Raw genomic sequence first — 24,742 nt, 5'->3', positions numbered from 1 at the left:
GCAAGAAAAAGCTTCACAAAGGGTAGGAATCATTGCAATGTACAATAAAAAACCCTGTCAAAACATATGATAAAACTTTAAAGGGATAGTTCAACATTTTGGGAAATTGGCCCATTGCCATAATCCCTATAGTCATAGCAGTAGGTTCATTACCTTTAATTGTCAGTGCAAGCTATTTTTAGAATGGCGGAGCAGAGCCGCGAGCTGCTCAGAGCTACGCTACGGAGGCTAATGGGATTTCTTGGTTTCTCTCATCAAACTCATCAAATACACAATCCAACAACTCCAAAATGCTCTGGTGGACAAGTTGTGACCTGCACATTCACCACGCTATGAAATAATAACGGAACGCTACGAGACGAGTTGTTTTCGAAGCAAATGCAGAGACTGCTTGCTGAAAAACTGCCCCAGACGGTAACGCGTATCAGCGGTTTTGCATGAATTTACCTCAAAAACAACTCTGTCTCGTAACACGGCGTTCTAAAAATAGCTTGCACCGACAGTAAAGGTAACAAACCTACTGCTATGACTATAGGGATTATGGCAATGGGCCAATTTGCCAAAATGTTGAACCATCCCTTTAAGTTAAGCAAACTGGAATAAACCAGTTCTTTTGCTCCAAGTATGTGTGTTAAGGCCTGAAATTACAAAACTTTTAGTCACATTGCACAGTGGCACATCCCACATGCTGTGACTCTAAGTGAGGTTTGTGCTTCAGAGTTTATGGTCGGTATCTGATGTGTGACAACCTCGTGGAAGTTTGAGGGAAGTTCTGCTTTTCATGCCAAGCTATTTTTTTCAGAATTAAAGACAAGAAGAGATATTATCGGACCAAAACCTTGACCTGGATTCCTCTGGCCTGCTGCTATCAGTGAGACAAAATCAGCCCAGAAAAGTGGACGGTGTCTTTGATTTGATGGTCTGGCCTGATAATTTCTCTGAGCGGCTCCGAGTCTGAACACTGAGCAGACTCTGAAGATGAGATGGGGACAACGATGTGTTGCAGGTCTGGAAGGAAACATCAAGACAACGGTAGATGCATACATGCAGGAATATAAGATGAAATGATTATCTTCTAATGGCAGTAAACCAGGTGTTTGACTCCTCCTTGTGCTGATAACATTGTGTTTCTACACTTTTTGATGGGCTGTAGCATCTTCATCTTTTCAGAGAAGAGGTCTTTACTATAGCTACCTTTATAAAAAGTGCTTGGAAATTAAGAAAGAATTAATTATTTATGTGTGAATTCTACTTAAATGTACAATCTACGTGATTTGGTTTTGTTTGTATTCTGCTGAGTATGTTTGCTGGCTATGAGTATGAAATCTGTGTCTTGTAAACCCTTATAGGCTCGAGTATGACACATAAATAAAATAAAATAAATTAAATTCATTCATGTAGCACTTTGGCTACATGACCACACCCACCCACACCCAGCTATGGGCAGAGGATCAACAGACTTAGAGCGCCACTACAGTATACTCTGTCAGATGTTCTTTTCCAGGGGTCACACAACTTAGCAACCCCCCCTCCCCTCACATGGCATTTCACTCCACTTTCCTTTTGTTGTGGCAGTGTATAACCTGGCTTTTAAGCCCTTTGCCTATTTCTGACATGCAAGCAAACAGGTGCCCATGTAAGCCTCCATGTTTGCATGATCTCCATGTGCCCAATTTGAATCGTGATCAAGAATAATGAGGACGCAGGTAAAGAGTTACAAATTATACAAGGCTAAAAAGTCAGTATTATTACTGGGGCCTGACCAATATCTTATCTTTAGGGCTAAAATATTCCAGTGAGTGATTAACCAATATTCATCATTTGACATGGATAGTATTAGTAGCACAACACTTTACTGTTAAACAATTAATAATTTTGATTATTTAAAATGGCATCCGTGCATCACTGGGGTAAAAATGTAAATGCAGTGAACAAGAATATCTACAAAAAGGGCAACATCCTATCGTGGGTAATTACACACTTTCTTTGCACAAGCCCGTGTCAGTACAACAGTTATGGGTTGTTGGAGAGGGGATCCCCGAACGAAGAACACTCTCAGTATTCAAACAGAGTGCATAAGACATGTCACCTTTCCTAGCAACAGCCACATTATCTCTCACATTGCAAGGAAGATGTTTTCAAAGCTTTGTTCTATCGAAGCAGGTTGCATACGTCCACTATCCCAAGGCCTTTCTACCAATTAAAAGTGGACAAAGCCTTCTCACACAACTTCTCTGCAAAATAGGAAGTTAAATGAACACATTTATATTTTTCCATCAACCTACATAAATGAGAGAACCAGAAATGACACAAAATATCATTTTTCCTCAAGTCCACAACAAATACATCCTCTCTAAATCAAACTCAGTTTGCAGTTTGAAGGCACATAAAGTGTTCACCTCTGTTCTTATGAGCCAATGCATACATGATACCACATGTCTAAGAAAGGCTGATTACTCTGTCGGGTTCTACCCATCACATCACAAATAAGGACGGTTTTCCTGAGACTGTGTGAGGGAGAGAGTGGGGAAGGCCAGAGGACATGATATCATACACACACTGACACACAGACTGATCCCACAGTAACAGTGGTGTGTACAGGGCTGACAGAGGACCTGTTGTTGGCTGAATTACTGACTGCACTGACTCCTCGGTGAGTCCTCATGATCTCAGACGCGCTCTCTCTCACAGACACTCATTTTACGTCTGAGCTGCCATCCTTCTCCCGGGCGACCTAATGGCACAGTGTAATTACAGTCAAAATGACTCTCTGCAGGTTCGTGTGTACAAAACATTTTTTATTTTTTAACTCTGCATTGGCTTCAAACTCCAGTGGGATGGATGTGGGCATCTTGGCGTAACTACAAAACATCTCTGAGCTCCTGGTGAACTCGGACTGAGGTTTTAGAAAATATCTGATGTTTCTTTGGCCTTTTGTCTTTCTACTATTGTTCCTCTGCAGAGGGTTAGTGACCGGCGTGGAGCGTACATAAAGAAACAACACGTAACTACAGCGTGGAGACACACAAATCTGTATGCAGCTCAGTGTTTGTGTTTCTATATCAGACCTCATTAGAGGTGTACTACAGCTACTGTGTCTGTGGGAGTTCAGAGTCATGCTGACGCTGACTTTAATCAGTGCTTGGACACATGTTGGTTTTCTGAGGGAGCTCAACTTGTGACCTTTGGGTGGACCTCACCAGGCAGTCACATACAGCTAGTCAACAGGAAATGTAAACAAAGTTCAACTCGATGCAGACTCTACAGCTCCAGTGTCCACCGCTACACACTCACAGACTCTGAGGTGCGTTAGTCTGTGAGAGCCATGCAAGTTTGTATTTTTGCGAACTTTACAAAAGTAAAGTACTCAAGAATTCATAGCTTTGTGATGTTAAAGGGAACATATTATGGAAATATCACTTTCTGAAGGCTCTTTAACATATATTTGGGTGTTTGTCTTGCCTTCCGGCCCCCAAAATGTGAGAATTGAACAAAAAATCTGTAATTTTCAGGCTCCCTAGGTTGAAATCCATGTGGTTTTACGAGCTGTTCCCTCAGATGTCTTCCAGTGATGTAACTAGGTTTCGTATTATACCACCCCTACCTGGTACCAGTAGAAGGGGCGGGGCAAGCAGTGGTTCATTTGCATTTAAAGGGACAGGCACAGAAACCAACCGTTCTGAACAGGGCTGTTTAGAGAGGATGAAAAGAGCTGTGATGTTTGATCCTTGAGGTATTTTGACCAAAGCTTGTCACAGACACATCTTTAAGACATCTGGGAACTATTTTAATTTGTGGAAAGGGGGCATAATACGTCTCCTTTAAACTCAAGGTCACCACTGTTACAAGGGGTAACCACCATGAAACAGATTAACAGTGAACAAATGAGCATGAAAGGAACGATCCCTGACATTGTATCATACAAAAAAAAAAGACACAGAGCTCAGTAGCGATTCAGAGCCAGAACTGTCGTTATCTGTCCTGCGATGACATGATGATAAAGTCCAAATCTGCCTTATCATTTTGTTTACACACAGGGTGTGAAGGATAAAAGGGATAAAAAATGTAAAGTCATGAATATACAAGGACATGTTCTCAGGAAAGTGACAATGGATGCTCATGAAGGACCAGGAGGACTGTCCTTTACCACACAAACTGTGTCCTTCATTGACTCTTGTTGCTCACCCGTATTGTATGCATAAATGGTTGCATAAACAGGAAAAGGACTATGGAAAATACCAATTTTGTGAGTTTTTTTTATGAGTCCAAAACCCACAAGTGTACACAACACGTTTTGACATCTTCAGGGCTCCATGATACGTCCAAGTGCCACCCACCGTCTGTCATCACTCACCAGACGACGTCCCTTTAAGTGACCAGGTGATCATCAAACTGAGCTCATACCGGCAGCAGAGCAGCAGTAGGTTTTTCAACACATATCTCTCAACTGCCTGTGAACCACTGAGCCTTCAGCCTCTCCTTTTTACTTGTAAAAACGTGATGTGATTGATCAATGAGCTGCTGAACTGAGCCAGACGGGTCTGATCTCAGTCTTTGTCAGCGTAGTTTCAACAGTTATCTTTCACATTAAATGTGAGTTTTTAGGGGGCGCCTAATGTTGTTTCATAAAAGTGTATTGACTTTTCTAACATCAGCAGATCATTTATAGTCATTGCCAGTTTTTTAAAAATTATTATTAGTGTTATTCCAATATTTTTTTGGCTCAACAATCCATCAAAAAATATTATACAGTATTATGTTGCTGTCATTCTTGGCCAGGTCTCCCTTGCAAAAGAGATCTTGGATCTCAATGGGACAAACCTGGATAAATAAAGGTTATAATAATAATTACAATCAAACATGGAAAAGCTGCAAATCTTCACACTGAAGAAAACACAACCAATCACATCTAAAGATGGTGCAGACTCATTTTCATGTCGCGAAATACTACATCCATTATTTGTTTGGACAGGATGTAAAACACACTTAGTAGTAGTGCTCCTATCAGTTTACTGGGAGCAAATACAGGTCGGTACACTGAGTGTGAGTTTCAGTCAGATCTCTTGTTTCCTACATGTCCTGTCAAGAGCTGCACAAGAGGCTGCAGCTCAGTGACACCGCCCTGACTCATCAGTGCCAACAAATGTATTTGGGCGATATTCTGACAAGAACAAATAAATCAATGAGAAGATTAGTTAGATTTGTCATAGAATAAAAATGGACAAATGTCAGCTGCAGTGTTAGGGACAATTTGTAATTTATGAATAAAAGATTCTGGATAAAGAGTTAAAAATGATAATGAAGTAGTGACAAGATGCCATTCCACAAGTTTGCTTCTTGTGATGCATACAACACAAACACATACATACAAATCTTCATTATTTTCTCCATCTACGGCAGGCTGCTGCCCCCTCGACCCATAACAAATCCATCCTTCTGTGATTCATGGCTGTAATCTCCACTCTTGCATTCAAAACACACACACAGAAGGTGATTGAAAGATGATGAGAGATGTCAAACTTTGAATGAATGCAACACTGTGAGTGATATTCAACTCTTTTCTTCAGTTATTTACACCACTGGTTATATCTTATTAAACACCATACAGACTCATCTAAATGAACATGAATACATTTCAACCTCCTTTCTCACACAACACGCTACTCAGAGTTTCTCATTCAGATCCTCTGGCCTTGTTGGAGCTTCAAACATGCTCCTATAAGAAGCCGTGCTGTGCAGCTGGATACATACTGGAGGTTTCATGAGAAACAATTATAACTAAGTCATGACAGACTCATCAGGTTGCAGGAGAGGCTAGCTGTGAGCTGAGCTGCCTGACAGACATCCAGCCAGCTCTTTAATCTTGGCTTGCACTTGCAGCTCTGCCAGCCACTTGCCTCAGATAAATAAAATCCAAATGGGAAGACAGAGAAACAGCAAATAAAGTCAGATATGAAAAAACAAATACAAAGTGAAACAGAGATAAAAGCGTCACGTTGAGAGGCTCAGACAGACAGACAGACTGAGAAACAGAGAGAAGAATGAGTGCTCCACTAGAGCATCTGTCCTGATAGGTGACACTGAACATATAACAGCCTGAATGATAGTAAACAGAGCAATAAACTACAGTCATACTGTACTGTATGTTTTCAATGTGTATTTTCTTATTTTGTCATTCAGTGTGCAGCTGAGCTTACTATTATTTTTATTTAAAAAATAAGTTAAGTTTCCCAAAATCTAAAATAACATTGCCAAATGCCTTGTTTTATATTAAGACTGCAAAATCAAAATAGTTGCCCATTATTTCTCTGTTTATGAATTAACAGACTAATCCACTGAGTCCCTTCCCTTCCTGTTCCTGTATATATGAAGTTAGAGTGTAGGATGTTTGATCTGCTGGGTGAGATCCACTACACTGAAAATACACACCTCCAAGTGGAACCTCAAGATTCATAATTCCCTCCAGAGGTCTGGAAAACGTCCCTGATGTTGTCTTACTCTGGACCTCTTCTGTTGCATTAGTTTTGGACCTGAGTGCATTTGCTATGAATGTTTCTGTTTTGGTTTCTTGCATCATATTAAAATCTGCATAGTTTCTGCATTTGGAAGTGTGTTTTTCCTAATGGAGGTGTTTTGGGCTCCTGCAGTGCGTTTGCCCTTGTCAGCCACCCTACTGATCAGAGAGTGTGAAGGACACTGCATCAAGTCGACCTGTGTGGTTGGCCTCCCTGCAGAAAACAACTTCCCACAAAGATTAAATTCCACGAAAGAAGCCAGTTGAACACTGACTGTAAATACTTCGGTCAGATGAAACCAAAATAAAACTGTGTAGATGTATGAAAAGACAGTTCTTAGTCTCAAGACACTTTGGAGGACTATGATCTCAAACACACTGCAAAATGTTTTTAAATGAGAAAAAAGACTATGACCTCTGTGGTGTAACTAATAGAACAATTGGAGTTATTAAAAGCAGAAGGTGGAGCAATAAATCTGCTCCAGCCAGGGGTGGCTCACAGTAGTCATCAGAGGTGATCAAATCCTCATTCATCTCTGATAAATAAAATCTGACCTGGGAGTGCCTGAGTGTTCGAGTCCAACTCATGGCCCTCGGCTAAAAGTCATCCCGCCCCTGACTGTCCATCTCTGTCTGTACTAGCTAAACAAAGGCAAAAATAACTTGAACAAAAGAAATAAATATAGAACAACCTGGAAAATAAAAGGATGGAATCAGACTAATGAAGGCTATACTGACTTTCACTGCAGCTGTATTTTAATATGGGTCTCTTGTTATAGTTTAATTAGTTAAACATGTACATTTTTCAAGTTAATTGGCTTCTATCTTCACTAATATTTGGCTTAAAACAAATGAAGTTGTGTTAAACAAACAGAATGAGCAATTTATTTCCCATTCCGGTCACACTGACCTGAAGTTTGCTTTACATAATACTACATACAGTACATACATATACTGAAATGATAGCTAGTTCATCATAGAGGACAAATTGAGATCCCAGGACCAGTGATGCTTTTCTCTTTTGAAAGTAACATTTTAAATCTTAATACTTTTTTGGTTTTGGATTGTTAATTAAACAAAAGCTGAAGATGTCGCTCTGGGCTCAGGGAAATTGTGCTGAACATCTTTTTCTCACTTTTTCCCTAAACGATTAATCAGTGAAAGTAACAGTTAGAACAGTCGTCAGTTGCAGCTCTGCTCTAAATAAAACCCAAAAGCTCAAGTTTAATCTGTAACTTTATTGTCGATAAAAACAGATGTGAAGACACAGAGAGAGAGACAGGCAGAGACATAAAAAGAAAGATTAAAAGGTGAGAAAGACGAAAAGACTAAAAGATAAAGTAAGAGAAAGAGTGAGAGAGCTGAAGAGAAACGCAGAAAGAGACTGAGACACACTCAGACTTGTAATACGTGCGGTGGAAGTGCATGAAGTCAGTTTCTCCACAGGTGGAGGACTGCTTTCCATTTGGCTCCATGCTCTGGAAGGAAAATCTTTCTCTCTCTCCGCTCCCTGAGCCATTACACTGTTCTGTCTCTCTGTCTCGGCCACAAAACAATGAAGCCGTGTGTTTGCAGACACACACCACACCACTTCTCTCTGGCCTCTGTCTCATACTGTACTGTACTCTGTGCAGTGCAGTGCGATCATCACTAACACAGAGGTGGATGTGGCCTCCTGTTAATCAACTGCAGTGAGCTTATTTACAGCTGGTGACGCTGAGGCTGGACCAGTCTGCTCAGCCTCACTGCTGGGATTCGTTGACCTCTACAGTAGGTTACAGGACAGTGTCTCCAATCGCCGCTGCTCTTGTGTCCTCTCAGCAGGTAGCGGGCAATCGCCCCATACAGGAAAACAATTAATCTGCCCCCACCCCCCCCCACAACTCCACCCGTATGTTCGCCCTCTTTAACAATCCCGATAGCATCTCTCCTTGCCGACAAGTTCATTCCTTCACTGTGATTCATCGCCCTAATCCCGGCTCTTCGGGCTGCACTGAGTGTTTCAAAAGTGCACAACACACATGAGAAGAGATGGTGCACACATCTCAATTTACACACAAGCGCTGTGTTATACTACATGAAACAATCCGGGCGTGTTGGAGACTTCATTTATGAAATACACATCTATAGACTTTTCTATTATGTTTTTAAATTGCTGCTTCTGCTGCTGTGTTTTCTCTTTCTATGTTTGATGATGAGGAAAGCAACAGACACACGATCACAAATCCTTTCTGCCCTGAACTTAATGCAAAGCAACCTTTTCTGGTGTTATACAGAATGATGATGAGCCTGTCTCTCTGAGAGTCCACGTCGTCCACAAAGCAGAACACCAGTCGTCTCTATACTCCGATCAATCTGGATTTGCTGTCTGACTCTCTCATTTTACTGATACATTAGCGCAGGTGGCCCAATGTGACACAGCAGAACATAATCACAGGTGTAACCATGACGTTCCCTCAGTGCTGACGTGAATGACTGCTGCAATCTCAAGGTTATTAAACCCTGAGCTAATTAAACACGTTCAGCTCTTACCACTGACATGATCGCTTCATCATGACTGCACTAAAAAGCACATGTACAGCCTGCCGCCACTTTAAATAGACTAAAAATATCATGATTTACTTCCTTTACAGTGTAGTGGTTTTGGGGAGGTGGTGTTGCGGTGCTGTTTTCTGGTATTGCAACACAATCTGGGTCACAGTTTCAGTATCAGAATCATTTGGATTTGTTTTTTGGTTGTTTTTTTGACATTTCAGTCTTTTCATGTGAAGAAATGGGTGAAAATTCATATTCATGAGAAAAATGAATGTATGAGGTAGAGCATAATATGACCAAAAATGCACATCAATGCTTTTTTTGTTTTTTAATCTGAAAAGTTAAAAAGGAAAATTGAAAAGAGGACGGTGCCGTGGGTGATGCTAAAGATGACACACATTCTGGTGAAGCTTATAACACACAATCAGAGCTGCACCCACAGTGATGTGCCTGTGTGTTGAAATGTGGTGCTCAACAGCTGAGCAGTGTGTGTCTGTACATTGAGCGTGTACAGTGCAGTGTATGATCTGTTTTCAGAGCCATTTTTGTTTTTTCCGAGTGCAACTGAGGACGACACACACTGATCATGACCCCTCTGTTTGCAGCTGATTGTTGTATTTGGTATTTTTATAATGTTTGGTAACACTTTATTTGACGCCTGTCTCTACAACACATTATAACCATACTTATAATGATCATAAGGCTTTATAACAATAATCATAACACACTATAAAGCATTTTATCATGACTTATAAGGTCAGGTATTATAATACGTTATAATTGTTAGTAACTCGCTGACAATGCCCACATCGATAATGCATTATAAATATAGTTATAATGTGTTGGCTTATAAATGTGTATAACTATCATTATAAACACTCATAAATTATCATAAGGCTTTATAACAATAAGCATAACACATCATAGAGCATTTTATAATGGCTTATAAGGTTAAGTAGTTATAATGCTCTAATGTGTTATGCTTATTGTTATAAAGCCTTATGATTTATGAGTGTTTATAATGATAGTTATAAACGTTTATAAGCCAGTTATAACATAACTATATTTATAATACATTAGCGATGTGGGCATTGTCAGTGAGTTACTAACAATTACGTAAAACGTATTATAATACCTGACCTTATAAGTCATGATAAAATGCTTTATAGCGTGTTATTATTATTGTTAGAAAGCATTATGATCATGTATAAATGTTTAAAACTATAGTTATATAGTACCAATTACCAAATCTTTTTATTACTGTTTATCCTGTGCTTTGTACTTGCCTAGACAAGTTCCTAACAATATTATAGCAACAAACTTAATTCAACTCAATGAAAGACTCAAAGACTAAAAAATAAAGTTGTGCTCTAATGAAAATCAAAATTTTAAAAAAAAAAAGTCATACTTGGCTCTACTGCTAAAATATCTCTTACAGAACTTTCTCTCTCGTGTGTTGAAAACATGGAGACAATGAGCTTCTCTTTTGTGCTGTTAACATGACTGATTATAACAGCTTTAGCTAATTCATGTTAATGCAATAACAGCTACAATGAAACTCCAGTCTGCTGGTTAATGGTCTCCGTCTCTTAGAACCACAGACTTTGAACTCCCACAGTTCGGGACACATCAATGTGACTGTGAGTGAGCAGAGAGGAAAAACCATCTTACTGGTGGCAGCCTTTTAAATACAGGAGAGACTCCTATTTACAACGCTTGATCCACAACAAATCAATATTTGGAAATGTAATTATCTCCTAATTTTCACAATCAGAACCTCCAGTGTTTGGATCAGGTGGTTGGTTGTAAATAATCAGGTGTAAGACTCAATGTGTTGGAAGAATCAATATCAATCAGCTGTCAGTGTCTCGTGTCTGCAGGTTGTGACATTGAAAAGCATTAAACCAATGTCATTTTTGGATTCTCAGCCAACAACAGGTGATCACAGACTTACAAACTGAGTCTTTAACTTACAGATGTTTATGATTTCGGTTAAAAGATCGACTCAATGAGACTCGTTCTTCACTGTGTTTGGTTTCATTTCGTCTGTGTGCGGAGCCCAGCTAATTCCTGTTTCACACACTTTCGCAAAATGTGCAGCCCCTGTTATCTCTCCGCCCTGACGTGATCTCTTACCACTCGCAGTAGCCTCCTCTGCTCCTTGAAGGTGGCGCAGCAGCCCAGCACGCCTGTTACCATGACGATGGCTCCAGCCAGGACCAGTATGTAGGCGGAGGCAGCGTAGGTCTTGGAGGAGAGGAGGCTGATGTAGTCGCTCTTCTCTACCAAGGTCCAAACGCCCACCGCCATCACAACGCCCCCTGCCAACTGGGAGAGGACATGATGAGAGTGGGACCAGGAGCAGGACGGACATGACTGTGGACCCCCGAAACATCACACTGTGTAACACTGAGCAGTAACTACAACACTGAACAGTTACCTATTTGGTCAGGCATTTGAATTGCACGTTATTTAATTATTTTCACTGTCATACACATATGCTGCCTTATTTATACCTTGTTTTTAAACTGTTGTGAAGCCCTTTGTGCTGAGAAAAGTGCTATTAAGAATTATTATTATTATTATTATTATTATTATTAACAGTACAACACTGAGCAGTACAGCACCGAACAGACAAAAACTGAGACTGACAAAAAGGGCTTTCAATTATTTATCACCCGAGCAGGCTTCAAAGTGATAAAGAGGAGTCTGAAATTAATACCTAGTGGTTGGATGTGAACTGATAAAAACGACCCACCGCTGCCACAGAAGATAATCTCATCTTGAATGAGTTTATGCAGCAAGATAATTGTGAATGAGCCGACCGGAGCTGATCAGCTCAGCGATCTGATCGTTTGATTGACAGAAAATCAATCTGCAACTGCTAATCTTTTCAATTTTTAGCTCCTCAAAGGAGATTTGCTGCTTCTCTGCTGACATGGATGACACTAATGTTCTGTGACGTGGCATTTTTCGGAATAGAGAAAATAAGTGGCAGATTAATCAATAAATAAAAGAGTTGCAGCCCTTCTATTTTTTCAGAGTTTCCTGTAGCAGATAGAATAGACATTTTAAAAGGTTTAGAGATGGTTTAAAGTTTGCTCACAGGACGGACTGACTCAATCAAAACCAAACATAAAAATCAATGCTTCAGTCTAACTACTGTCTGCCATAGTCCAACATCTTCAGCAGTATCTGAGCCAACTGTTAAAGACGATGTGATGTAAATGAAATCAATGATATTACTGTGTGGAGTCAGCAGATGGTGCAGCACTGCAACAGAAATCCGGTATCGTGCCAAGCCATCAATCTAACCACCTGTCTAATGTGGATTTAATTTATAAAAAGGGAGATGAAGGCATCAGCCACTGAAGCTAGACACTGAGCCAGACTGGGCCACTCCCAGAAAACTCACAGGACAACAGTGTTGAGCAGGATACTCTGAGCAGACCTCTGTACCTCCTGTTGCTGTTTTTAAAAACTACCTGTGGCAAATTACTGATCACTTCACAGGAGCAGACAGTTATATGACCCTCTGCTACAGTGCTGTTCCTGATTTCAGTATTTCAGTTAGCTGTCATGTCCATTTTAACACAGCAGTTTACACACCAACTGTTATTGTTTTTTATTTGCCAATGTAGACATTAAAAGGTATAATAAGTAGGAATTACCCCCATCTAGTGGTGTGGTTGCATATTGGAATGTATTCTTGATGTTGCATTCACGTGAAATCGGGCAGACGTCAGACAGACAACAGACGCTGCATGTAACAGGATAAACAAGCGTCTATGTAAACAAGTGGTCCACCAGCACGAGGCAAAACAATACAAGCATGACAATATGTTGTCATGGTGATGTTGTATTGTTTACCTGACCCACGTTTTACCGTCTTTCTCTCGTCAAGTAAAATGACATCTGGTTGGTTTGCCGACGGCCGTCTGCCTGACTGCAATATGTGATTTTTGCTAATAAAAAGCCAAATAAGTTACATACTGGGGCTTTAAGTTGAGAGAAACTGTTAATTATTTTTACATGTTACATAGACATTGTCAATATAACATACAACACTTCAAAAAAGCATTAATTTCTCTCTTTTTACTCATTGAACTTCTCACACTTGTGTGAAAATCCCCTTTCCACCTGCATTAGGATTCTGGCTCAGCAAACCACAGTGTTAAGCAGCAGAATGTGGTTCAGCTTTTGCAGTAACTGCTCCATGTGGTGAACATGATGCCTGCTGTATCTGTACCTGCTGTTAGGACTGAATGAACCACAGGAATTAGTGAATCCTGTCCAAAAGTAATTGAAAGCTGCATAAGAGGGATTCAAACTTTGGCTCCCCCTGGTGGCACCAGGTGGAAACAACTGGAGCATTTTTTATTTTTCTTGGAAAATCTGTTTTGTGCAATTCTTTAACCAACTAAAAAGAGTGTTTAGAAAGAAGATGGTGAGCAATTTTAACTGATTAAACTGATATATTGTGAATATCACAAGTTAGCTGGATGCCACTATTGTTTTCAGTGCACAACTATAACTGCATGTATTTATGTTCTCAAAATAAACTTTTTCATGGGGCAACAACATCATCATTACAAACACTGCTGGTACAAAATACACTTTGTTAAACAAAAAAGCACTGTACTGTTCCCTGGTTATCACTTGACCTTGTAGATTACAACATTTGTATGTTTGGAAATACATCTGGTCGACTTGTCCACCTACGAGTGAATTGCAGAAACTGTTACTTGATTCTGTTTGTCTGTGGATCATTTATCATTAATCTTAAAAACTTTATCAATTTTAACCTAAAACCTAAAAGATAAATCACGTCAGTGATGATGAGCCAAACACAATCTAAACTGCCATTTAAAATACATCACTACAATGCCAGACATCACCAGAACAATTCTTTATTACTTATCAGTGGACCTGAAGTTTCCTGTGTCAAAGTCACTGTTTTGACGCCATATGGTGTCTCCACCAACAGGACATTGTGACCACATGTTACTCCTGTGGTAAATGAACAGCTGCCATTCAGGAAATTACTTGACACTGTTGCAGTGGGTCCATTTTGTTGTCTGAGGTCTAGTCCAGAGGCAGAGACACTGTACTTCCGAATGCAATGATGTATAATCGTGTAGCCTGGGGAGAATAATCACAAAGACCATTGAAATAACTGCAAGGCAAAGGTTAAAAGATTTGATTTGGCTGTAACTCTGGCATCTGGCACAGTGAAGGCTGGGCACCGCTCGACTTACAATCTGAGTGAGATCTGATTGTCAGGCTCAGACTGAGTGACAACGAGACAGACACCCGTCCTCTGCTGACAGTAAGGCTGCCACACTCATGTCAGACTCACTTCACATATAGACTCATCCAATTTATGAAATCACTTATTGGTAGTGCTTTCCGTCAATGTTCTTGACACTGGAAAGTTTCAAGGAACTAGTCTGTGAATGCATCTTCTGTGTGCTCAGTGGAAAAATGCCACTTGGCTTTGGTTCTGTGATCCAGAATAGTAGCAGACGTTTCTCCCTTGACTGAATAAAGATGCTTTGTTGAGGGGCTCATAAAGGCTTTTATCAGCCAGTACTTCTTTTTTACATGAAAAATCACATGTAAAAACGCAACGCAACATTCTCATATCAGTATGAAGACACACTTTGTTCATGTGATGTGGGGAAAGAAAACGCTGTGTTTGTGTGCACAGCTTGGGATGGAACCGTCCCCTCTTCATCTTAATCAGGAGATGGGTGGGATGTGTTTTCTGAATTGTTCCTCATCTGAACTGTACAGGCTGATAAATGGCTGAGACCTCTGTGTTGATCCCCCTGGCTTCTTTTATCATAACTCTTACCACCAGACACATTTGTTTTCTAACCTTAGTCTAACTGGTTTTCAGTGGAAAGCATAAAGCCCACACCTCAGCTCCCATTCTGTCTGTTCTCAGTCACTGGTTGAGATGACCTTCACAGAGTCAGATCTTACACAGATTATAAGTAAGACAGTTCAACAAGTGAGGGTGATCAGCCAGTCTCTACCTGGAAGACTTACTTTTAGAGCGAGCTCCATGAGGATATTAGACTGGCCAGCACCTCAGCCTCTTCTAAATTATTCTTAAAGACATAATAGTGTGCTTTCTCAGGCTTTGGGGTCTACTAATGTTAAATCTTACTCGTTTCCTATCAATTAATTAAATAACATCCACCTGTTTTGTCTCATTTTACTGTACTACATTGTCACACACTTTCTCCTCCTCATGTTGTAAAATCTATGAACTGTTTTTAAATCTAAAGTCTGTCCAAGCACATTACCGTCGGTAGAATTTCATGATGTATTTAACATAGAGGAATACATAGTACTTCATTGAAAACTGGTGTAATTATTGAACGGCCCCATCATAGTATCATGGGTAGGCTGTACAGTGTGGGAATAAAGGTTAAATTTAATTTATACAAACTGTCACAACATTACTATTTATTGTACTGATGGACATTTGCTTGGACACACTTTGTTTTTCATTCATTCAAATGTTCATCCTCCCTCTCAGTTTGTGAAGCACATTGTAACTGCATTTTGAAAGGTGTACTAGAAACAAAGCTTATTATTACAATTAAACTAATTACCATTGCACAGCAATGGCCAAAATGGCTAAGGAACACACCATATAATAACATCTGCAGTTCAGCTCATGAACCAATCCAATGACAGGCCAGTTTGATTGATCTTTCACAGCTTACAGGAACATTCAGTTCATTATCAACTGGGTTTTACTTTAGTGATTTCAGTCACCAAAGTAACTGCTTCCATCTGGGAACATGACAGATGATCAGACAGCTGTAAAGAGCAATTAAACACAATTTCTGCCAAAAATTTTTGCCAGATTTTCCCATCGACTTTATTAATTTAGAGTAGAACTTAAAACAAGTGCTATTAAATGCTGCAGGAAGTCAGTGAGTGTAAAACTAAAGTAAATACAGACGCTCAAAGGTGAAACAGGTCTTCAAATTGTGATGCATCATGCTCAGAATGGAGAGTTTGGCAAATCACTTCACTGTTCTCCTTTATTTTCTTATCTGATCCCAGTAGGTTTGACTAACATGCTGCATGGGTTTGTTTAAAAAACATGTCTGAATGTTCTCACCCTTTTTGACTTCTTTCCAAGATCTCAGCTACTTAAAGCAGAAGTAAGTGATATATTTGTGTTAATATAAGTCTTAAATAGTTATATCTTCCGACAGCAATCACTTACATAGAGTGTTTGGACTGAAACACGGGTCTGTCAGTCACTCTGCTCTGCTCTGAGCCGAGGAGAAAACATTTATCGCATCCTACATGCAGGGCTGTGTGTGCAGCCAAGGGACGCCGTGAATGTGGTGACGTAGGGACGAGGACTGTTATGGTGCGTTCAAGGCAACTCGTAACTCCGACCTGTGAAGTTGTATCAGTTCGATCTGGTACGAGTTCACAGGTCGGAAGTTACGAGTGGCCGTTATAGTGACTTTCACAGGTAAAACAGGTCGGAAAAACATGAGTGGGTTGCCTGAAACGCTACAAAGTCATAAGTTGTGACTTGAAGCTGTAATTTACGATTTCAAAAGCCTGCCTGGAACGCAGCATTAGCGAAAACGACCGGATCGCTTACTTCTGCTTTAATTGGTGAATGCCACGTCAAAACAACAGAAAGAAGACCTAGACTGCATAACCAGATAAAAAATGCTGCAGGATATGCCTGCATTATTTGGTAATACTCTATGCCAGTGCTGTGACAGCATTTAACACAAGCACTAGCACTTCAGCAACAAGGCTCAACTCCACTGCTTAAGAAGAAACTTACCCAAAAGAGGAAGTTGAAAGTAAAGAGGAGGTATTTCAGGCAAATGGTTCCACATGTTTCCTTCTTCTCTTCGTAAGCCCCCATGCTGCAAGAAACAACAGATTTAGGGTCAGTTAGTATCAAGTCAGAGTCTTTTCAGTTCCTTCAACACAGTCAAAAACACTCAACATAAACTCATTAAAGGTGAACTCTGCAAGTCCGGTCGCTTTTCTGCTGTTTTGCTAACCCTTGCCCAGGCCATGTGCATTTGTTTACAACGAAGCCAGTGAGAAATAAATCAATAAAAGTAGTAGAACGTTTTGTGATGTCTATATTTGTGTAGCCTTGTCAAGTCATAAACAAGAAATTACAGGTTATAGGGCGTGTTAGTGTCGTGGTGCCGCGGAGACGAGAGTTGGGACACCGCGGCAGCAGTGCTGATCTTGCAAGATTGGTTTTCAGCCAAGAGATGCTAGGTGGAAGGCAGAGAGCCTCCATTCTCCCTGTAGCAGGTTACATGTCATTTATTAAACCATCACAATTACATTGAAGCTGTTTAATTAAGGTAAAAATGTAGCATAGCATAGATAAGGTAAAAATCCTGCATAGTTCCACTTTAAGAGCCGAAATCTTTACCTTTCTCACAGAGAAGTTTGATGGTAAAGATGAACTCCTCTGGTACCTTTGTACAAAATAACTTTCTACTGGGAATTGACATGTAGCTAATGAAATGTTTTTGGTGCAAGATTTTGGTGCCAATGTTACTTCTAGAAATATGAATGGTTTTTTCTACATAATCCTTTTCTTAGTTAACACAAGTAGATACGTTAAATCACTACCTAAGTTCAATGCTTTTTAAAGTTTGAGAAACCATAAAAAAGTCCAATAAGAACAGCATTTGAAAAACCGATCATCAACCCAAACCCAATAATCACTTCATTTTTAAATTTGAAAATCACAAAAAAAAGAGCTCTCATTTGAGAATCTTAAAAAAATAATTGAAACATTGATTTTCTGTTGATAAACTAATTGACTATTTGATGGAGCTCCAAACTGAGCACTACAAAAGAACTCTTAACACAAATAAGATAAATGATGTGCACTGGCTGCACTGCAGGCTGCTGGCTTGCTTGGAGGACACAGAAGAGAAGCAGCAGCAAATAAAAAGGTAGCCTTCCTGCTGTTGTGCGATGCTTTTAACAAATGAGACGTTACAGGGCTAATGCAGGCCGTGGGGGAGTAAGCATCAGATCAGCAGTGTAGGCAGAATCACAGAGCTAGTGAGTTATTTGGCGTGTATGCAGAAGAGATCCATGACTAAGCACTGAGTAGGAGCTGAGAGTCGGCCAAAGGCTGGAAATTATAACCACCCGCCTCTCTGGTGCCTGGTACCATCCAACGCAGGAGGCACAATCTTCCTCTTTCTTTTTTTAACAGCAGATTAATACAGTTTCAATTCAGCAGGGTGTGTTTTCAAAGATCAGACAAGTGACAGCTGAAGTTTAAACAGTCTCTTGTAATTGCACTTAATGGTTAAAGCAGATATCATCGGCACGGCCGTTTCGGCTAATGCTGTGTTCAAGGCAGGCTTTTGAAACCGTAAGTTACAGCTTCAAGTCACAACTACGACTTGGTAGCGTTCCAGGTAACCCGTAGCTCGTGTTTTTACCGTCCTGTTGTCTGTGAAAGTTCCCTATAACGGCCACTCGTAACTTCCGACCCGTGAACTCGTACCAGATCGAACTGGTATGACTTCACAGGAAGGAAAAACACAAAGTACGAGTTTCCTTGAACGCACCATGAGTTAGCAGCCCCCGCCCTTGTCAGGCATCAATTGGTCCTCGTGCTACGTCACCACATTCACGCGCATCCCTTGGCTGCACACACAGCCCTTCATGCCGTTCTCTCCCCTCATTGGATAACACTTGTATCCCACAAGGAAAATTTTCTCCTCGGGTTACAGCAGAGCAGAGTGATGGAGAGACTCGTGTTTAGGCTGAAATACTTCATGTAAGTGATTGCTGACGGAAAATAGGACTATTTAGGACTTATATTAACAAAAACATTCCACTGATATCTGCTTTAAAAATGTCACTCAGTTTTTTATCCTCATAATCTCACAATCACAGGGAACTGGCTCTGTACTTCAATTCTAGACTGCTTTCACCAAAACAATGTCAAACACAAGTTTTAAAAGATTTATATATCTGCTCATGTAACACTTGCTTCGTGCTGCTTTCATGTAGTCTTTTTGTTCCCTGAGTCTCATCTCCTTTTTTTTTTTACCCCACAATTTTCTTGCCTGTCTCACCAGTCAAGCCCAGACTCGCCCTCCTCTGACTGCCTCTTATCTTCCCCTCCTGACTCTCCCATCCACTCCCCCACCCCCCATGTGCACTACTGTCAATTCAGAGGAGCGCGCTGCATGAATGAGCGAGTATGTCTGGGCTCTGTCTGTTGACCATCTGCTATGGTGGGCCCTCTTAGCGTGCTCCTGTTAATTAAATACTAACATGAATCACTTGACAACGCCCTCTTTTACTTTTCAGGACAGCTGAGTCAAGAAAGCAGCTTCCTGTTTGAAAAGTTCACAAGTTTTCTTTGAAAAACAGAAGAAAAGAAAAGAAAACTTGAGTTTAACTTTGGAGAACAAATTCATCTCCATAATTCTGCATCTTATTAGCTTTGGTTTACTCCAGGATGTGACATCTTTGCTCAGGAGCACATTAATTAAGACTGCTGCCTGATTAATAAATCTCATATGTATCATCCAGCCTGACATGGCTCACTATAAATCGCATTTAGTGAGTTAATGGCTGTCTAATGTAGCCCAGGAGAGATTACAGAGGTGAAATACTCGGAACAGGTCCAGGAAAGTTTTTTATCATCTGCAGCACACAGATTTAGTGTTACAGACGTTTCAAGTTACTGAAGGTAGATGAGGCAACCACACCAACCATAAATTTACCCCAAACTGTCATTTCTATCCACATGTCATCAGTATCAGGAAAGATTGCTGAGGAATAACTTCCAAATGATTTTGTGAAAACCAATTAGAAATCCACAGCAGCAGCAGAACACGTTTCAGGCTCTTTACAAGCAGCTTTTCCTGCTGTAAGTTCACAAGTATGCACAGAAATAATGTGTTTCAGAGAGAGAACAACATCATCTCTGTTCACATGCAAGACCACTGCAACCTGGATGCTCCTCCACATCAATACATCTCAAATAATGATGTCTTGTGCACTTTGGATCATCTCAAAGTGCTCAGACTGCAGGCAAATCTAATTTCAGACTTTAATTTCAACATTTCAAGTGTCCAGATCAAACTGTGTTTTAACAATTCATTCACACTGTTGGTGGTGAAAGCACCAACCTGTGGCCGATAAGATAATGAACTCCTGCATCATGGTCTCCCGGTACAGGAGTGGATTTTGCACACTGTCTCTGCAGTGACGACAAGCATCTTGGCTGCTATAGCTAATCTATGGTATTCAAGTTTGTTACACAGATCCTGATTCATCCGCTAATTAACCAACACTTCTTGTGCGGAATGATTCTCCTGCCATTTTTACTTAAAGGTTAATGTATTATTTAAAATAAATTATGGCCACACAACTAATAATTACTTTTCATTAGGCTATAATGTGTTGATTACTTTATTTCAAATGTGTATTCAACAACATAAAAAAAAGCTTGTAGGGCCTACTGCAGAGAAAAGTAACAAATCCTCTTATCTGAGAAGCTGGGATGAGAAAATGTTGATATTTTCACCATATATCAGGCTACTTTAGAATCATTTAAATTGAATGAACAGATTAATCCCCCTAAAAGATATATTGGCAGAGGTGGCCAACCTTTGTAGGAAATTCCACCTTTGCTGGTGCAAACTTTGAACAGCAGGTAGTCTGATTTGGTTGAGATTGTGCCAGATTTGTCCTACCTCAGTGAACGCACCCTTTCATCTGATTCAAATGAGTCAAGTTCTTGATTATCAATGAATCACACCTGTGTAACTTCATCATATTTCCACTGCAACACCTGGGACATGGCAACCAGGTCCGGTTCAAACTGGCTTTTGTGATAATATCTGGTGGAGATGATGTGTTTAAATTGTTAAATATGTTTAATATGTCAACCATAGTGTCCTTAAATGACGTGTTGGTGGCCAGTTTTTCTTGACTTGAACATAGAAATCCAACCACTCTTCACATCAAAGACTCCAACTTAAATGATTGACTGAAAAATCGATCATTTCTTTCAACAACCAAGCTGCCACAGAAGCTCTGGTAAAACTGTGTTTATAAAATGAGATGTTTATTATTGTAGCTATTATCTGGCTCTGTGTTAAACAATGTTTCCACTTCAAATCAGGACTGTCCCAGAGGCATCTCAACTGTAAAACAGCTGGAAACGCAGGTCTCAGTGGCCATAGCAAGCATATTTATAAATCTATCATCTTTGTTTGCTTCTTTAATCATGTTAAACGTGTTTTTGTTCATTTATCGGACTGTTGTTACAGACAAATCAAAGTTTTGTGTGTTTTCTCGAAGGTTTTTTTAACCAAAGTGCAGCGCATCTCCTCCTCACCGGTGTAGTAGGACTGAAGCTAAAGCTAAAGTTGGAGCTGCTGCTGCTGCTGCTGCTGCTGCTGTTGGGAGGAAAACGGGCTGTTTTAACGAAAACGAGCTACTTTTCTAAGCCACAGTAGACTTATTAAAACGTCGTCGTTAAACAAGTGTTCATATAAAGCTGGAAACCGCTTCAGATGTGCCGCAAAGGACGACAATAAAGATAAGGCTGGCTGCTCCGGTGCGATGCTAACACCGACCACTTCCTGCTCCCCCTCACCTGCTGCGTTGTCCCGGTCGGTCGGTCGGTCGGTCGCTGCTCTGCTCACAGGTGAAATATGGAGGAAATAATCCTAAATGTCGCCTCTTCTTCTTCCACTTTCCTCAGTTAAAGAGCTCTTCGAAGATGAAGGGCAGTAAAAATCAAAGTGCTGAGTTCACGGACTGACTGACTGAGTGCGGCGGCTGCTGCTGCTGCTGCTGCTGCTGCTGACTCCACCCCGGGCCACCTTGCATGTTTCTGGGGTGGGTGTGTGTTTTTTTTCCCTGTCCCGGGGCAATGCTTTCTCTGCTTGCACAGTGCAGCGTGCAGACAGTGGGAAGAAGGAAGGCTGCAGTAGGTTAACACAGATTACTCCTTAGTTCACTATATTATTGACTATTAATCTGATCAAGAGTTGTAGTTTTTTTTTATTAATAATATTATTAATTAAGTTATTATTACAATATTGTTACATTTTAGCTCAAAAATGTGGAAATTGCACCCTTAAGACCGAGATTCTAAATAACTAGTTTGAAGCATAGCCTAATAGAGAAGATAGAAGGGTAATTAAATAAATAAATAAATAAATAATAAAAAAAAATAATTAAATTGAGTTACACAAAGTAGGCTAATAGTTGTAGGAGGATGGGAGTGTTGGGTAAACTGCTGGACAGCTCCTGAACAGTTCAGTGTTATAACAAATTAAAACTGAATTCCTCTGTCTGTATTTTTCAATATATCTATCTATAGCCTACGTTTGAAATTAATTATGTAAAGAATTATTGTAAAAATTAAATAAACACTCCACACTGCAATTACACATTTGACCGCTTGCCATTTCTGAAAGTATCTATAGCTGCCTGTAGCCTAATTAATGGCTCCATAAGTGATTAATTGTTCATTTCCTAAAGAGGAGCTATACCACTCTGTGGGAAACTAATCACATCCCTCATCTTTGTCCATAATCCATTTCGTATTTGCTTGTTCACATTTAGAACTACAAACACAAATGTAAAACTTTGTTGTCCTTTATTAATGACTTCCTAACATTTATTACTGCATAGCCTACTTGATGCTGTGTAGGCATATATTCCTAATACAGTCATGTTGTGGGAGGATTTTCCTCAATTAAAACATAAAGTAACTGATACGTAACTGTTTAATACATTATTTCACCATTAACAACAGCATTAACCTCAGCCTTTATAAAAAATATTGTAATAAGAGTTTATAAATGGTTATTTGAATTTCCTGTCCCTAAACAACATGGCATTTCATTCATTCACCCAACTGACACTGATGGTCTGTGGACATCCACATACAGTACAGTACACTGTACAGCACTGTCTCGTGTGTGCATGTAGTAATGCACACTTACCCCTAGATGACAGTGGTTTTCTTTTGGCTGGAGGCCAGATCACCTTCCTAGAAGTCTTACCGTAATCTGGAATGGAAATGTGCCTGAAAAAGCCAAGGAGAAACTTCTGCATCAACAGCATCCACTCAGAATCTAGCCTTCTATCTTTTGTAATCAATCCACAGTCCACGGTGGACAAAGACACTGTCATGACATGTTTTATTGGTTTCTCAGAGAAATAGTTTGCACTTGTTGTGACAGGATTGCAGATTGCATTTAGTAACACACATACACACACGCACCCACTCACAGACATTTTTTGTTGTGCTTGAAATCTGAGCAGGTATTCCATCAATATTGATAAAGTATCAAACACAGCTTCATCCGTAGCATCCATCCAATCTTACAACAGTTTCATTTATAGCTGCAGCAGCCTGCAGTATGAAGGTGTCTGTCCTGACAAAAATCTGGTGCCCGTCTATTAGAGATGTGGGGGAGGGGGGGTCACAGACCTGTTACTAACGGGCACAAGCTGTCAATCTGTGCAGCACACACTGTGTTTGTTTGTGACCACATGCATCATCAGGAGGGATCAACGCTACATCGGCCTCTGGAAACAACCTTCATTTACAGGTACACACTCACACTTTTGTGTTTTGGCAGCAGCATAACGTTAGTTGTTAAAATTCTGTAGTAATAAAAGACAGAATATATAATTTCTGTGTACAGCAACAAGCTGTCAGGGAATTTCCTAAGAAGATTAAGTGGAACGGTACTAAGAACTACAAGCTGGGACCACATGAACAACAACAACGAAGGGTTTTTAAATTACACTACAGCTCTTGCCAAAGGGAAATTAAATATCTGACACATTCTGGATAAAACCAAAAAATAACACAAACGTGTAAATTTAAATCTTTGTCTGTAATGTTATGTGTGCATAGCACTGGAAAACCTCGAGCAAGCTGTTTCATCCTCAACCCTGGTGTTATTTCCTCTTTGCCTGCACACACCGTCTTGTTGTCTTTAGGGAGTCGGCAGAGCTGCTAACCCAGAATCTCAGTGGGACGCTTATCAAGAAGAAGTCATCTCCCAGTTGTAGCTCCAGCATCTAGAAGTAGGTCTAATCTTCCTCACACCTGCCACGGCCATGCCAGGCTATAAATACAGGGAGGGAGGGGGTGGGGGTGGGGGGTCATAAGAGGATCCACCTGGTGTCAGTGTGTTAGTGATCCTGGCTCACAAGATGCCAGTGGAGCCAAGGCAAAGATTTTACAGCCTACTTAACTAGTAGCTACTCCCAGTGGTGGTGACAGTTGTGAAAGGAGCATGATTTTCCTTCAATGTGCAACAAACAAGAGGAGAAACAGAAGGAACAGCTCAGGATCTACTTGTCTTCTGCTGTTTCTCTGGGGTATCACTGAATATCATCACATGAGGAAGCTGATTTACATGGTAAACTGTAATTTCATGTTTAATTTAATGTCATTGTACTCTGTGTTGTAGCTTGTTTTGCAGGTGTTTTTGATTTCATTTTTTGTGCTTCGAGGTTTGGTTCAATCAGAATTCAAATTGATTTTTTCTTTTTTTAACAGTATCGGCAAAGATTGTTGTGGTTTTATTTATAAGTACTTTTTTTTAGGATCTTGAAGGTGGAGGGGATTTATTTTTTGCTGCTCTCAAAAAC

At 40.2% G+C, this 24,742-nt stretch overlaps 1 protein-coding gene across 1 annotated transcript in view; it reads right to left on the bottom strand.

The window, feature by feature from the left end:
- LOC146990332 (CD151 antigen-like) overlaps positions 1-21,927 on the bottom strand; it is a 29,744-nt gene extending 7,817 nt beyond the window's left edge. The window contains exons 1-3 of the mRNA XM_085771877.1: positions 21,717-21,927; positions 16,887-16,971; positions 11,186-11,377 (exon numbers count right to left, since the gene is read on the bottom strand). Coding sequence (XP_085628003.1) covers positions 11,186-11,377; positions 16,887-16,970 — 276 coding nt within the window. The 5' untranslated portion in view covers position 16,971; positions 21,717-21,927. The remainder of the gene's footprint in view (positions 1-11,185; positions 11,378-16,886; positions 16,972-21,716) is intronic.
- Positions 21,928-24,742: the final 2,815 nt, after the last annotated feature.

Source organism: Trachurus japonicus, chromosome 3 (genome assembly GCF_045865225.1).
Source record: "Trachurus japonicus isolate A0001 chromosome 3, Traja_1.0".
Lineage (NCBI taxonomy): Eukaryota > Metazoa > Chordata > Actinopteri > Carangiformes > Carangidae > Trachurus > Trachurus japonicus.
The sequence above is the reverse complement of the archived record's forward strand: the minus strand, read 5'-3'. Positions and strand labels throughout refer to the sequence as shown.